This window comes from Callospermophilus lateralis, unplaced genomic scaffold (assembly GCF_048772815.1).
Source record: "Callospermophilus lateralis isolate mCalLat2 unplaced genomic scaffold, mCalLat2.hap1 Scaffold_96, whole genome shotgun sequence".
Taxonomy (NCBI): domain Eukaryota; kingdom Metazoa; phylum Chordata; class Mammalia; order Rodentia; family Sciuridae; genus Callospermophilus; species Callospermophilus lateralis.
The window spans coordinates 5,086,526-5,102,449 of NW_027517776.1; the positions used below are offsets into that span (position 1 = coordinate 5,086,526).

At 54.0% G+C, this 15,924-nt stretch overlaps 1 protein-coding gene across 1 annotated transcript; it reads left to right on the forward strand.

Annotated features, from left to right (window-relative positions):
* Window positions 1-8,671: 8,671 nt before the first annotated feature.
* On the forward strand, window positions 8,672-15,924 carry LOC143641343 (uncharacterized protein C1orf159-like). The gene is made up of 8 exons (XM_077108595.1): window positions 8,672-8,743; window positions 10,736-10,811; window positions 11,686-11,781; window positions 12,068-12,133; window positions 13,579-13,713; window positions 14,414-14,439; window positions 14,533-14,563; window positions 15,827-15,924. The coding sequence occupies exons 1-8, from the start codon at window positions 8,672-8,674 to the stop codon at window positions 15,922-15,924; spliced, it is 600 nt and encodes a 199-aa protein (XP_076964710.1).

The following is a 15,924-nucleotide window of genomic DNA, read 5'->3' on the forward strand; positions in this document are numbered from 1 at the left end:
ACGGACTACATTTCCCATAGCACTCCGCGCGTATTTCCCTAAGTCTCGCGAGAATTCTGGACGGATCCACCCGGCAAGCGGGTTCTTGCGTGGGCCGCCGGGAGTTGTAGTCTTCTTCCAGAAGCCCCACCCGCCTGCGCCGGGGAGGGGGCGGAGGAGAGACTACAAGTCCCAGGTGTTGCGGCTTCGCTGTCCGCAGGGCGGGGGGTACGAAAGAGGAACCCGGGGGCGCGGGGTGAGTGAAGGGCTGGGGCGGGAGGGGGCCGCAGGCCGGACAAAGACCTGGAGGTAGAGGTTGTTGCGGGCTGCCTGAGGCCCAGCGGACTCCCCCAGTGTCCGGCAGTCCGCCGCCGCCTCGCCCAGGAGCCGGGAGGAAGTGCGGTGGGCGCGCAGACGGACGCAGGGCCAGAGGGCTGCTAGGAGGCGCCCTGGAGCCGGCAGGGCGCGGGCTCCGAGGAGGCGGGGGCGGCCCTGGGTCCCGGGGCTGCCCAGTAGTGCGGTCAGCGACTCGGGTCTCCAGCTCTGTTGGTCCACTACGCCGAAGCGGCGTTCAGCGTGCAGCTTGGGCCGGGTATGGACGCGTTTCTTACTGCACGTCGGCAAATGCCCCCGCACCTCTTGGCTGAATTCTGAGCTGCAGAGCCCTGCAGATGTGAAGGTGTCAGACTTGTCCTTTTTGTTGTCGTTTGTGTACCGGGAAGGCAGAAGTGAGAGGGGCTTCTTCGCGTTTTTTTGTTTGTGTTGTTGGTTTTTGTGGTGCTGGGTATCGAACCCTGGGCCTCACTCGTGCTAGGCCGTGGGAGCTCTGCTGAGCCCTACCGCTGCTCCCACGGTTTTCCTCTGGTGAAAACCTGGCAGACAGTGTTTGCTTGAAGGCCCAGCCTGGGCGGTCAAGGCTGGGAAGGAAGTTTCACAGCGCACCTCATTGTCCTGTTTTATTTCTTGCTAAGAGCTACTGACCAATAGTTTGTGTTGGGCCAGGATTAATGGCTACTTTATTTTTAGTAGCTTGTAGAAGGAAACGAGATCTGGATTTTATTTTCCTGACACATCCTGCTCCCAATATTCTTCCCAAAAGCCAAGTAAGCAAACATCTTGACAGGTAGTCACCTGAGCTATCTGGTCCATAGGTAGCATCCCTGTGTGCCAAAGGCACCTCCAGCCCCCCACCCCCTTCGTCCTGATTGTTCTCCCTGATAACTTGGGTTTATCAGGTAGCTTGTTTAAAGAACAACCTCTTGCCACCGTATCACTGAGGTTTTGGCACCCTTAGTGTGGAGACACCCTGGATAGGCCCCAGGTCCAGCCCTGCTCTGGTGGCAGCAACACCAGAGGTCTAGAATTCTTTTTTTACAGTCCATCAGATGGCTGACAGTGCTTGTTCTCTGTCAAAGCACAAGATGGAATTTTAGATCAGGAGGGTTCCGAGCTCTCTGTTCTCTAGGGTCCTCTCCATCTCCCTGATCAGCAGATGGAGTGACTCACTAGAGTTGCAGGACCCAGAGAAGGGTCCCGTCATTCTCTGTCCTGGCTGACCTTAGAGGACAAGGGTCAAAATATTGGCTGCTTTTTCCTTGGCCCTTTTACTTCCTTGACTTTGGTCTCCAAGTTTTTGGTTTTGAAACACCCAGCAAGCCTGTTTCACCAGTCAGATGGCCAAAGTTGTGACTTAGTCCTGAGTTCAGTTTCCTTTTTCTCAAAGTGGACCATGATGGAGCAACCAGTACTGTCCCCTAACTCTCCTGTAGTTGGCTGTCAACAAGTTCACCAGCACCATGAATCCTCATCATGGGAATGGGGTTCCTTGGAGAGCCAGGCCTGCCCAAGAAAGCTGGAGCAGGGGCTTCTCTCGGGTCCTATCTGGGTTGCTAAGTTTATTGTTGAAAGCTTGATCTTGAGATTTTCAAAGTAGAAAATGAACTGCATTTAGTTAATTGTTGAAGTGTAATTTATGTCCAGTGAGGGACACAGGTCTTGTATCCAGTTCCATGAGTTCTGATATACACATCCACCCACTTACTCCATGCTCCTGTCAGATGTAGAACCTGCCTGTCATCCCTTGAGGTTGCCTTTCAAGCCTTTCAGGACACTGTCTCAGCAAGTGTTTGTGACCTGACCACTTTCTGTAGTGTCATGGAGTCCCATCCCACCTACAGCTGTGCCACCCACCACCCAGCCATATGGGTGTATTTCTGGTGTGGCTAAAGAAGTTATGTGCAATTTTGGACCGTTTTTGTGGGCATGTGTTTTTCTTTCTCTTGGGAAGACAAGCAGGAGTGCCACCGCCATGGCCAGGTGTGCAGTTCCTCAGCTCTGCATCCCCACCATCCACGTGCCTGGTGTCCGTCATTCATCTCCCATGGTGTGATGGTGGCATGCACTTTTCTTCTGTGTATTATGTGCTCAGATGTCTGTTCTGAAGTGTCTCATAAGGCTTCATCATGTTTTTTATTACTGAGTTGTGACAGTCTCTTCTGTATTCTATAAACAGGGCTTTTGTTAGGTAGTATTTGTCTTGCAAATATTAACACCCCACACTCTTTTTTTTTTTCTGTTTGGCTACAGGGGATTGAACCCAGAGGCTCTTTACCACTGAGCTATGTTCCAATCATTTTTAAGATTTTGAGGGGCTTCACTAAATTGCCTTGGCCTCCAGAGTCCCATTCTTTGAACTGCCTATTCATGTTATCAATAGTGTAATTTACATTTTTTTTAAATTTTGGAACAGATTTAGACTCTTATTTTGGAACAGATGCACTTGCCCCGAGATAACGGCTCACCTGACCTTGTTCGAGCTTGCCCTGAGATAACCACGGGCTCACCTGACCTTGGTGCCCTTCACTGTGCATGTCCCCAGCTTTGCCCCTCCAGGGCCCTATGCAGGACCCCATATTGTGTTTGGCTGCTGTGTCTTCCCCAGGCTGTGCCTGTGTCTCACTCTCTGGTGAATTCTTAGGATCTGAAGAGGCTTGGTGGGGTGTTTGTAGAACATCTGTTTGGGTTCCTCAGGTGGACTGACATGAGGGACTGTCACGTCACTCATGGCAGACTGAAGGAGCACCAGGGGTGATCAGGTGAGGTGCTGATCCCATCACACCCCTTTAGGGCATCTCTGACGTCCACAGACTACCCCTGGCCTGGTTGAGATGGTGTTTGTAGGTGTCTCTGCTGCAGAGTTGCTCTTTTCCCCTGTCCCTACTGTCTTACAGTGAGTCTCTGTCCAGCCCATGCTGGGGATGCTATCTAGGATTCCTCTGTAAAGAGTGTCTCTTTCGTTTTGTGTTTGGCCATCAGTCATGCACTGTCGCCAGCATGGACACGCCCTGCACTGGCCATGGTTCATGCACTGTTGCCAGCATGGACATGCCCTGTACTGGCCATGGTTCATGCACTGAGGCCAGTGTGGACGTGCCCTCCACTGTCTGTGGTTCATGCACTGTCACCAGCGTGGACGTGCCCTGCACTGGCTGTGGTTCATGCACCGAGGCCAGTGTGGTTGTGCCCTGCGCTGGCTGTGGTTCATGCACTGTTGCCAGCATGGACGCACCCTCCACTGTCTGGTTCATGAACTGTGGCCAGTGTGGACGCGCCCTCCACTGACTGTGGTTCATGCACTGTCACCAGTGTGGACGCGCCCTCCACTGACTGTGGTTCATGCACTGTGGCCAGTGTGGACGCGCCCTCCACTGACTGTGGTTCATGCACTGTGGCCAGTGTGGACGCGCCCTCCACTGACTGTGGTTCATGCACTGTCACCAGTGTGGATGTGCCCTCCACTGTCTGGTTCATGCACTGTCGCCAGTGTGGACGTGCCCTGCGCTGGCTGTGGTTCATGCACTGTCGCCAGTGTGGACGTGCCCTGCGCTGGCTGTGGTTCATGCACTGTCGCCAGTGTGGACGTGCCCTGCGCTGGCTGTGGTTCATGCACTGTCGCCAGTGTGGACGTGCCCTGCGCTGGCTGTGGTTCATGCACTGTCGCCAGTGTGGACGTGCCCTGCGCTGGCTGTGGTTCATGCACTGTCACCAGCGTGGACGTGCCCTGCACTGGCCGTGGTTCAAGTATTGTCACCAATGTGGCACTGTGCACTGGCTGTGGTTTGGGGCTCGGCCGTATATTTCTGCTTGTGTAGTCTCAGCTTTGTTGTTGGGGCACTTTCATCTGGCTACTGTCTTTTTTGATTTTTGAGCACTTTCTTTCTCATGCTATAAGGTACTTTGGGCTCATACTCCTATGTTTCCTGCCCTAGACCCAGAATCAGCCACTTCTCCAGGGAGCTCTCATTCCTAAGATTGGAGGGTGGTCTTAGAAACTAGAATCTAGGGGGCTGGGGATATAGCTCAGTTGGCAAAATGCTTGCCTCACATGCACAAGGCCTTGGGTTCAATCCCCAGCAGAGAGAGAGAGAGAGAGAGAGAGAGAGAGGGAGGGAGAGGGGGAGGGGGAGAGAGAGGAGGGGTGGGAGGGAGGGAGAGGGAGGGAGGGGTAGATATGAGAATCAAGGCCCAGGTACTACTTTTGCTTCTAGGACCTCAGTGGACAGACTTGCTGATAGATCTGATTACACAATCAGATCTATGTGTCTGTAATCTCTAACCTGGAACATGCTATTAGGCTGTTGCCACTCTGGGTAAGACCCTGTTGCCCACCATCTGCAGCCCATTTCCTTCTTTATTCAGCCCCAGTGTGCATGCAGAGCACCCTCAGAATTGTTCCTTATATCCCTTTGGCTCATTAGAAATAAAGTTATCAAGTAGAGCACAGAGTTCTGTGAGTTACAGTGGAGTTTTTTGTTTTGTTCTGTTTTGTAAATTCCTTAGGATCATATGTAAACAATTGTATCATCTGTATTGAGACAGTTTTACTTTTTCCTTTCTAAACCTTTTTTTTTTGTACCAGGGGTTGACCCTGAGGGGTCCTTAACCATTGAGCCACATCCCCAGCCTGTTTTTGTTTTTTATTTTGAGACAGGGCCTCACTAAGTTGCTGAGCCTTTCTAATGTTTACGGCTTTTCTTTTCTTTTCTTTTCTTTCTTTCTTTCTTTTTTTTTTCTTACTACATTGGCTAAAACCATAGAACAGTGATAAATTAAATAATGTAATGACCATACTAAAAAAGAGAAAAAACACATGATCACTCCAGTAAATGTTGAAAAAGCATTTAATAACATTTAAATCCCTTTCATGATGAAGGAAAAACCTCTTAGCAAACTAGGAGGAGAAGGGAGCTTTGTCTGTGTGGTAAAAGGCATCAGTGGAAAACCTACACTAGATGTTGTACTTAGCAGTGAAAAACATGAAGTACTTCATCCCTAAAATCAAGCAGCTGGCATTGCGCCTGGAGCCCTTACCTTGGTAGTAAGGTCAGAAGTAAAAACCAAGTTGGTTTCATCAGATCATAGAGGACAAGTAAAACTGCATTTGCAAGTGATGTGGTTATGAAGAGATCCTAAGAAATATTTTTTTAAAAAGGTGAGTATATTAAGTAAAATCACGAAGGTCTTGGAAATAAAAGTTTATATGCAGAAATTAACTGTTCTGTTACATATTAACAGCAAACTATTAGAAAATGAAATCAGAAATTCTTTTCTGTTTATAATCATACCAAGAAATAAAGTATTTAGTAGTAACTCTAACTAAAGATATGCAAAACCTCTTCACTGAGAACACGGAGCACTGGCTGTGGGAAACTGAAGTGACCTAGCATGGGGGAGAGCACTTAAATGGAAGACTTGACATTGTTGGAAGACCAGTCCTCCCTGCAGAACTCATGCAAGCCTTTTCTGTGAACTGACAAGCTGATTCTCAAACGTGGATATGCATGTGACCTAGAACTGCCCACACTGTTGTCAGAAGCAGGTTCTTGTGGCCTGACCTCTAGCTGTGTATACACAGCTTCAGCAAATGGAGTATCCTGTAGCTGAGGTGGCTGTGGAGTGATGCCTAAGAGGAGAGCAGTTGCCCAGAGACAAGTACAGCAAGGCTGGGAAGGTGGTTAGAACAGGTTTACTGCAAGGCCAGGGAAAGACTGAGGGGCACCCTAGACAGGGGTGGGCAGTGGTGAGGGAGAGGAGGCCCAGCCTCCCTGGGTGGAGTGCCACTTAGCCACTGAAAGGCACAGATGTGCAGATCAACAAGGCACTTCCAGAGGCCCTGTGCCATGTGACATAGCCAGACACAAAGCTAAGTGATCTCTTTATAAGAAATTCTAGAATACAGCTCAGTGCAGTGGCATATGCCTTTAATCTCAGAGGCTTGGGACACTGAGGCAGAAGGACTGCAAGTTCAAAGCCAGCCTCAGCCACTTAGCCAGGCAGTAAGCAATTCAGTAAGATCCTGTCTCTAAATAAAATACAAAAAAGGGCTAGGGATGTGGTTCAGTGGTTAAGCACCCCTGAGTTAAATCCTTGGGACCAAAAAAACAAAAGAAATTCTAGAAAGCAGATTTGTGGTGATAGCCAGTCAGTGGGTGCCCAGGCCAGGGTTTGCAGGAGGAAGGGTTGCAGAGGGCTGTACTGCAGATGCCCTGATGATATGCGCTCACAGATATATGGTGTGCATAGCTTTCCAGAACCCCCAGGTTGTGTGTTGTAAGTGGACGAAGTCTGTTGTGTGCTAATTGAACCTCAATAAAGCTGACTAAGCAGTGCCAGTGTGACTGGAGTCTTGGACTTTTGGTTCCTTTTGTGACTTGACCTGGCCCTGGTTACCTTTCCCAGAAAGTGAGAAGGGACCCTGACACCAGTTTTCCCCAGGGCATGGGGAGATCTACTGAGCACATGTTAAATGGACAAAAAGAAAGGGTGAGACTTGACCACACCCTGTAGGTGAGGGGCACCATCTAAGAGGACTAGCTGTGAAGGAGGATTTCAGGAAGTGTGCACTTCTAGTGGGGTGGATCGCTGGCACTCTTCCAGAAAAGGCAAGCGCTGCTGTAGGCAGGAGGGCACTGGACCCTGCATCATAGAAAACTATCCTGCAGGACTGGACACTGTCTGAACCATACCGTGTGGTTACTTTGCCAACAAACCTGGATGAATCTGGCATGAAGCAAATTACAGGACAGATATGGGCCCCTCCCTGTCAAGGGACCAGAGCTTGTGCCCTCAGTCTTTGCCTTCCTGGGCTGTGTGGACCCCAAAGTCCTCTCCCCCGGATCCCCAAGGGGGAACTTGCCCACTGGCCCAGGCCAGTCAGAGAGCACCGTTCCTTATTCCCCAGCCTCAGACTGGAGCATCTCTGCATTCTTCCTGAGGACCTGCCTGGAAAGGAAGTGGGGACTGCTGCTGTGGAAGAGTGTCCTTGGTGTCAGAGTGTCCTACAGTGTGCCGCTTCCACCCCGCAGCTGTGTTTAAGTGCAGAGTTTCCTGGAGGTAACTAACATGAAAATATGTATCCAGCAGTGTCTGTGACGTTACGCCATGAGAATCACCCTGTGAGTTAAGTGAAATTTGTTGAAAGTAATACAAATGGGGGGCTGGGGCTGTAGCCCAGTGGTAGAGCGCCTGCCTTGCACATGAGAGGCACTGGGTTCCATCCTCAGCACTGCATAAAAATAAATAAAGATTATGTCCATTTACAACTAAAAAAAAAAAGTAGTACAAATGATATCACTTCAAGGTTTTGTGGTGGGTGCTGCTAATGCTCTCTCTTACGTTACAAATGTGAAGTGAAGCCAGGCCTGCTGACCTGGGATACCAGCAACTGGGGAGGCTGAGGCAGGGGGCATCCCAAGTTCCAGGCCAGCCTCAGCAACTAAATGAGACCCTGTCTCAAAAAAAAAAAAAAAAAAAAAAAAAAAGGACTGGGGATATAGCCCAGTGGTAAAGCACCCAAGTTCAGTACCAAAAAACAAACATGGTGTGACTACTAAGCCCCATGATGGTCAGGTGACAGGAGTTAGGGTGAAGAAGTCTCCTTGCAATGTGTTTGCTCCCTGAATCCCTCCGCCCAGGACTAGAACTTTTTGGACTCTAGCATTATTCTGGACCCATGTCTGCCTGCCTTAGGGACCTAGCCACCCACGGGGAAAAAGTCTGGGTGACAATGCCCAAGACTCCAACAGAACCTTGAGAGGTGTCATCTGGTCTTGGGAGACCAGAGATGCAGTGACCTCGTTTGCAAACGCCAACCCAATGAACCTGTTGGAGAGAGATCAGGATGCCCCTCTGACCAACTCTGGACTCACCTTGCTGGGAAAGTGGTCTTCACAGTGACCAACAGCAGGCCTCACCTAATGGTCTTGATTCACAGGTCTTGGACCCTGGGCCTGCAGAGCTCAATGGTCAGGCCCATGAACTCCACGCCCTCTGGCCAGGCTTTCTACTGAGCACCTGGGTGAAGAGCTGATGTCTGCAGCTCTCATCCTGGAGGGGCAGGTAAGGGTGCCCTGGACGGCACCCACAGACCTCACAAGGCAGGGACCTGTGCGCATGCCCCTGCTTGCCACAGCCCATCAAGCCTGCCAGGTCCTCCCCAGCTCTGGGCACTCTCACTGGCATTGCAGCCCCTTCCCTTTCTCATGTGGCACCCCCCACTTCAGAGCTGCTCCTTTTGCAGCCCCGCCCCTTCCAACTATGGCTCCACCTCCCTGACATGTTCCCTTCTTTTCCTGCTTGTGTCCCTGGCACTGCCCTCCTCTCTCACAGGCCCCGCTGTCCTCCTGCTCCTGGCATGGCACTGCAATGCTTCATGCTCCTGATTGGCCTTCTGGTGGAAGTTGCCAGCAAGTCCACAGAAAGCGAGGTTGGTATTCCTGTCACATGTCCAGGTGACCATCCTCCAGGGAGGCAGTGGGCCCTTCCGTTTAACCTTAGGAGTCTTGGCACTCAGCCCTAGGGATGACGGAGTTCCATGCTGGGGTCCAAGGGGCTCGTGTCTTGAAGAGGGCAGCAGACATGCCCCCATACGGTAGCTGTTTGGTTCTACCTTCTAGAAGACTGCCAGACCTACTTGTTTCTGTAGAGCGCACAGGGTCTCTGCAGATGCAGCCTGGAGCTGCCTGCCCATGTGCTATTTGCTCAGGAGAGCGACAGTGGGGTATCATGGCTCTGCCAAGCTGGTGACACTCCAGTATGCTGAGCTTTGGTGTCCAGAAGAGCTGAGCCAGGGCCGGGTGGCAAGAGGGTGGGGTGTCCCTCACTAACCGGGACAAGGCTAGTGTGAGGGTGCAGCCACTGGGCCTTGGCCCCTCCTGTGTGGTCTTGATGCTGCCCTGTGTCACTCACACTCCTCAGATGCCCCTCACTATTCACCATACTAAAGTCACAGGAAACAGTGGCCCAGCAGTGACAGTAGAGTCACACCTGGGGACCCCCCTGCCTCAAGGTCTGTCAGCTGCCCTGCTGTCAGTGAAGGCCAGTGCTCAGCATGTGTATTGGACGTGGGTTCAAGGGTTGGGCATGAGTTCATTTCCCCTGAACGGCTGGCCTGGCCTGGGCACTTTGTCTGAGACCAAGCTGCAACATCAAGGGGCATTCATTGGTGGAATTGCAGAGGGCATCAGTGAAGTGCCCCTCCCTGTGGGGGTATGTTGGTCGTGCCAAGCCTTGGCAAGGCCCTGCCAGCCTCCCAGTATTCATCGTGGTCCAGGAGAGTGTCCCTTTTCTCAAGACAGTGTCATTAGAACTGGTGCTGCAGTTCCTGGGGTGACTGCCCTGTTTCTCCCTGTGGCCCACAAGGTGGGAGGTTGAGGCTGGAGCAGCTCTGCCCGACCAGGGAGACCCTGTGGAGAAGGGGCCTTGGCCACCTCAACTTCCCTAGTGAGGTCTTCAGGGCAGGGAGAGGAGACCCCATGAATGGACGCCCACAGCCTGGGACATCTACCCAGGTGGGGCTGGACACCTTCCGACCCCCGTAGGTGAGGAAGTGTTCTTTTCCTCAGCCATGTGACTGAGGCACCTATGACAAGGGACAGACGTGTGAGAGACAGCATTTGAATGTGAGTTTTACATTACACGGGAGCCTTCGTAAGGAACCCGTGTCCCAGAGAAGTGGGGGTGCTGAGTGATTGTGCGCAGGCTTGAGGAAGAGGGATGGTCCTCACCAAGTGTGCTTGGATGGAGAGTGTGATCTGATGGCCATGAACCAGGATCTGTCCAGGTGGGGTAGTCAAGATTCTTCTCTGTATCTTCCTCTCCTTGGGCATGGGCAAGGCCCTCTCCCTTGGGGTCTCCTGGTCTGCCTGAGGGACAGAGGGCAGAGGAGGACAGAGAGACCTGATTTTGCTCTTTCTCAAATGCACAGAATTCTGAGTCCTATCACCTCTAGGTCGCAGTGCAGATCAGGCTCCCAGGGCCCCTCCTGCCTGGCCTTTGGGAGTGAGGAGGCTGCTGTGGAACCTGTCTGGTGGGTCTGGGCCCCAGGCAGTTCGTGTGGTCATTCAGTGTTCAATGGCCTCATGCCCTGCACAGCTCAGACAGTGCTATCCTCTCCTTGGAGGGGCGCCCAGGGCCACGGGGTAGAATGGATCAGTGACTCTTGAGATGTGTCTGGTCAGTGGTCCAGTCTCCACCCTGCTGCATTGGATCTCCCTGGCTCATTCTGTACTACACTGAAGTTTTCCCTGGAGACTGCCCAGAGTGGGGCTCTTGCAGGGGCAGGTATGTGTCCTCACCTGCTTCTAGGCCAAGGGGGAAGCTGGGAGCCTGTTGCTGACTAGAAGACGCAGAGCCATGAACGCTCACAGTGGACTAACAGTGTGGCCCTTGCAGAGCCTACCTGTTGTCACCCCTCCAGGCCCAGCAGCCTGAGTGCTGTGTGGACGTGATGGACACCAACAGCACATGCCCAAGCACAGGCCTGTGTGGCCCAGGTGAGCCACTTTGTCATAAGCAGTCCCCTGAACAGCTACCAAGCCACCATCCCATGGTTGGCATTGTCCCCGCCTGCCCCTCTTCAGTGGTGAGGACAAGAATGGTTTGGCCCCAATACAGCTTATGTCCAGTGCTAGCTTTCAACACCCACTATCAATGTTTATGGACCCTATGTCTCTGGCCTCAGTGCTGTGTTGAATGTTGGAAAGAAGTACAGGGATAATACCCAGTCGCTACCCTTACAGGAAGCTGGACGACAGCTGCTCACATGCTGTTGGCCAGTAGGTGCTAGGTCACTCCAGCACCTGGGCAGGGAGAGGGTGGGACTTCAGGTAGTGATAGTCTGATATGGAAATTTGGCTTGATCCTGCAGGGAGACCCCAGGGGGGGCAGTACAAGGATGCAGTAGTTACAGATGAGGGTTGTATCTGCCCTGAGTGGGTCCAGTGAGTGTGGAGTGCCTGAGGCAGCTGCACGCATGCCCTGAAGGAAGTGGTCCTGGGGGAGCCGTGGTCCTTGAGCCTGGGTGGCAGGAGGTGGAGGCCAGGCCTCCAGTCCTCCAGAGCATGAGGCCACCACACTGTTAATCTCAGATTCCCGTCACCAGCCTCTGGACTGTCTCTTAAGGTGTTCAGCGAAGGCTGCGGCCTCCTCAGCACCAGGCCTCCACAGGAATCTGGGGCCAGAGTGACGTGCTTCCTGTGGTGCTGGTTTCTTCTCTGGAGTTAGAGCCTTTTGTTCCACCCAAACTTCCAGTGTCTGTGTTTTTGAGTGACCGTTGATTTATAAACTCAAAAGATACAGAAATGCTCCAGGATACAGTGAACTGGCCTGGATCCTGCCTCTACTGAGAGCCGCCTGCCTTCTGTGTAGGCTGCTATAGACGCTGGAACGCGGACGGGAGCACCAGCTGCATCCGGTGCAGGAACGGGACGGTGCTGACCTATAACAGCTCTGAGTGCAGGAGCCGTATGTCTCCCAGATTGCTGCCCCCATACTCCTCCCAGATCCTGGACTTCTCACAGGGGTCCACATCTCCAATTTTGGGGAAACTGGAGTGGCCGCCCTTGTCCCCACAGAACCACTATCCATCAGCAAACAGCCCCCAGGAGCCCTTTCTTCCCGAGTCCCATGTCCATGAGGAACAGCTGTGGAACGAGACTTGCTAATGTCTGGTCTCAGATTCAGGCAGTGTCGGGGTCTTTCTCGGGTCCTGTGCCTGGCCCTGGCCTCCCCTCTGTTCTGCTCCCCACAGTTGCTGCCTGGGGTGCGCAGTTCCCCATGAACAGAAGCACAGGGCTGCCTGGACGGCCACATTTTGGTAAGTCTTAGTTCACCAGGCCAGAGCCAGGCCTGGGGTAGAGGCTCCTTAGAGCCATGGCAGCACAGACCCTGACAGCTGATGGGCCACAGTAGGGTACCTTGGAGGTCACAATCAGACTTCAGACCCAGCCATGCGCTCTGTGACAGGGACCCTGACCATGAAGTAGGGATTTCTGAGAATCCAGTGGCTCATGAGGCTGAGGTCTGTGGGCTGAGTGTGGCAGGTACTGGGTGTGCCCTGGTGTGGGGGGGTGCCATATCCTCCATGGTCTCAGAAGGGCTGTTGGTGGAAGCCTTCACAGCCGCACCTTCTGTCTGGTCCTTGCCTCATTCCATGGCTGCCATGGCCCCTGTGACCTCAGGCCCCAGCAGGAGTCTGCCCATCCCAGTGGTTTTTCCAGGGCATAGGCTTCTAAGACTGCAGGCATATGGGCCACCAGAAATGCCTGCCACAGCACTGTCCTCGGGGCGTTCCCTGTCTCTAGGTAGTCACTTCTCCCTGGCCTGCAGTCTACTTGAGTTGAGGGCCTGGTCAGGCCAGGGGTGGGAGTGTGGCTAGGAGTGGCTGGGGAGGGTGGGACCAGGTGAGAGGGAAGATCTGGACAAGGCAGGAGCTGGGAGAGGGGCCAGCATGGGGGGGGGCACCATAGCCCAGCTCCAGAGCAAGGTTGCCTCCTTTGCTTGAGGTGCCTGAGAGGCTGTGGGGACCATCATCCCAGCCACTCATCTAGCAGCCGTGGGCTGGACCTGGGTCCTAGATCTTAGGCTCAGAGTTCTGTTCTGAGGCTCAGCTCTTTCCAGGAATTTGAGCCTGGCCTTCCCCTCCCCAGAAAATATGTTTGAGCTCCAAGGTGGCCTCAGGACCAGCACTGGCCTGGACTGCAGAAGCCAGCAGCACAGAGCAGTGGCCCATAGGGAAGGGCCAGCTCTGACACCTCATGGCCTCCTATAGCACAGGGCTAGTTGGATGGCAAGGCCATGGGCCTGGCAAGGGCACCTGTGCCTCAGGGTGAAAAAGTGGCTTCCCCAGGCACCTAAAGCATCTCCTCCATCCCATGGTCACAGATTGTTCACAGTCCTTGGCCCTGAGCCATCCTGTTCTGACACTGAGCAGGTTCAGACGGGCAAGGAGCAGCTGCCAGCACCTGAGAGGTAGAGTGCGGCAGAAGCACCTGCTGCAGGTTGGAGCTCTGACCCTGCACAGTCTCAGGGGGAGCCTAGGGTCTGAACTTCTGGAGCATGGCATTAATGAAGGCTTCTTTCCCTTTCACCTTCCCCTCCCTCTCCCCAGGAAGCCTGGGCCTGTGTCCAGGTGTGCTGGCCCCTTGCTCCCTGTGAGGGCTCAGGTGTGTTCAGGAATGGTGGCCTGGGTTGGGCATGGACCCCGGGCCCCTGGCATGCCACAGTTGAGACTGGCCACTAGAGCGGCTGATTTGCCTGCAGGGGGTTCCCACGTGACAGCTTCCTTCTTCCTGGGGACGTTCTTCGTCAGCGCAGGTCTCATTCTCTCTGTGGCTGGGTTCTTCTACCTCAAGCGCTCCAGTAAGCTCCCCAGGGTCTTCTACAGGAGAGACAAAGGTACTTCACTCCTCCTCCCACTCAGGGGCCTAGGTAGTGCCCAAAGGGACAGAGTAAGTGCCAGGACCCCTCTCTGCCTACCTTACACCAACATTTGGGTGCCCTCTGGGGGCTACTATAGCTTCAGGTCCTGAGAGTCCAAGGCTGGGCTTCTGCTGCTGGTAGGAGTCTTGGGGTCTCCAGTCAAGTTAGGTGCCTTGGGGTCAGCTCCCAGAAATGCCCACCCAGCATTTCTGCCTTCCAGGCCATCCCTAGAGCAGAGTAGACCCTGGGTGTGGCCATCTCAGGTGGCCCAGGGAACCCCAGTGGAGGCACCCATGCCCTTATGCATAATTGGGGGCTGATGGCCACTGCCTCACCTGCAGCACCTCTGGGAACCCAGAGGATGGAGGGGTCTCTGTCCCCCATACTGGGTTTTTGGAGCCGGAGAAACCACCTGAGGAGCATGCCTTGTATGCTCTGGGAAAGTGGGAGGGAGGTTTCTGGGAGGTGGCTCTTCCTGGGATGCTTGAGTGGCTTGCCCCAGGTGCAGGCCATGAATGTGGCCAAGCTGAGACTCAGCTGAGGGCACTGCTGGGCAGAGTGTGGAAGTGGTACCAGATCCAGCCTGGATCCTGGGAAGAGCCTCTGCCTGCCTGTGGACCTCACTGGATGCAGGCAGCTGCTTGGCTCTAGGGTGATGTGCTGTTTTCTTCTGTAGCCCCAGGCCTGCAGCCTGGCGAAGTCGTAAGTAATCTGCACCCTCCCGGCTGAGCGTCCTGGGCTCCGTGTCCCATGCTGAGCACCCAAGATCTCACTCTGCCTCTCTCTCCTTTCAAGGCTGCAATGATCCCCCCACCACAGTCCTCAGGTAAAGGCAGGTTGTGTCACCCGGCGGTTCTTGTCTCTGGGCCGGTTTCCAAATGCCAGACCCAGGGACCTCTACAGGTTTGCCCCTAGACACACATGCCCACCTCTTGGGTCCCAAGGAGACACTACATGAAGGAGGGACAGGCACTTGACAGGCACACCTGGTGCCCATCAGCCTACATGGCTGTGTGCTGTCCCTTCCTCTTCAGGTATTGAGACTGAGAGAGGAGAACCTGACACAGGGCAGACCTTCCCCTCACTTCCTCCAGTCCTGCTCAAGTCCATCTCTGCTTGAAGGGTACAGGGAGCAGGTCAGCCCCTGGGTCTTGCCCCACCAGGCACCCCCACCCAGTTGTGACCCACTATAAGAGGAGACTGTGAAGCTAAGTCCCTGACCACAGTCACAGCTGTGATCCCAGAGCAGAATCACCCAGCCTCCCTCCCCAGGCCAAGCTCTTCCCACCGTGCAGAGGTCTGGTGGGGACAGGCAGCGTGTTCCTCTCCTCTGGGGCAGAGCAGTTCCTAACTAAGGCCCAGCCTACCCTGTTCCAGGCAGCACTTGGCTCAGGTCTGAAGCAGCCTCATCCACAGCATCTGCAAGAGCACAGGGGCCCCAAGTGGCTGGGGCCTCATGGCAGAGTATCCCCAGGTGGCTTAGACAGCAGGAGCTCTGACAGCTCTCCAGGTTGGACGTTAGAGACCAAGGAGTGGGAGAGGGGGACACTGGCTCCCAGGTCTGTGGGACCCTCGTACCTTCTCAGCTCCTAGGCTCAGCTCCCTGGGCTGTGGCTGCATCCCCTCTGTCTCTGCTCCCTCATGTCTTTTTTCTTTCTGCCTCCCCTGAGGAGGGCACTGGTCATGGCAGTTAGGGCCACCTGGTTGAGGCAGGAGGGTCTCATCTGAGATCTAAATCACATCTTCCCAGACCTTTTTCCCAAATGAGGTCACACTTGCAGGCTCTGGGGCTTAGGACATGGTCCTAGAAATGCATAATGCCTGCACCTTAGTCTTAAGGGACAGCCGGGCCCTGATCCAGGCCCAGATGTGTGGGTGCAGGGTCCCAGGGTTTAATGGGAAATAGCCAGGCTAGGCTCCCGGGGGCATCTGGCAGGAGGAACTGGCTCTTGACGGGCAGGGGCGCCTGGTCTCTTCCTTGGTCAGAGTCAACAGGCCCCTGTGGTGCCCCACACCTCCAGCTACATCCTCTGCCATCCTTGAGCCTCTGTCCCTGGCTCTGACACAGCTCATCTCTGACCTCTTTCAGTGCGAAAACTAAGATATGTCAGGTGCGAGCGGCCCCTGGACCGGGTCTCGGACCCTTCTGCCTTCTCCACAGCAGAGGCCCGAGTCAGCAACGTCTGA

Bases quoted from the DNA above. Each gene is read 5' to 3' on its own strand.
- LOC143641343 (XM_077108595.1), top strand. From the start codon at position 8,672: ATGGCACTGCAATGCTTCATGCTCCTGATTGGCCTTCTGGTGGAAGTT. The intron at 13,714-14,413 runs GTACTTCACTCC...TTTCTTCTGTAG, and splicing joins CTTCTACAGGAGAGACAAAG to CCCCAGGCCTGCAGCCTGGC. The intron at 14,564-15,826 runs GTAAAGGCAGGT...GACCTCTTTCAG, and splicing joins CCCCCCACCACAGTCCTCAG to TGCGAAAACTAAGATATGTC.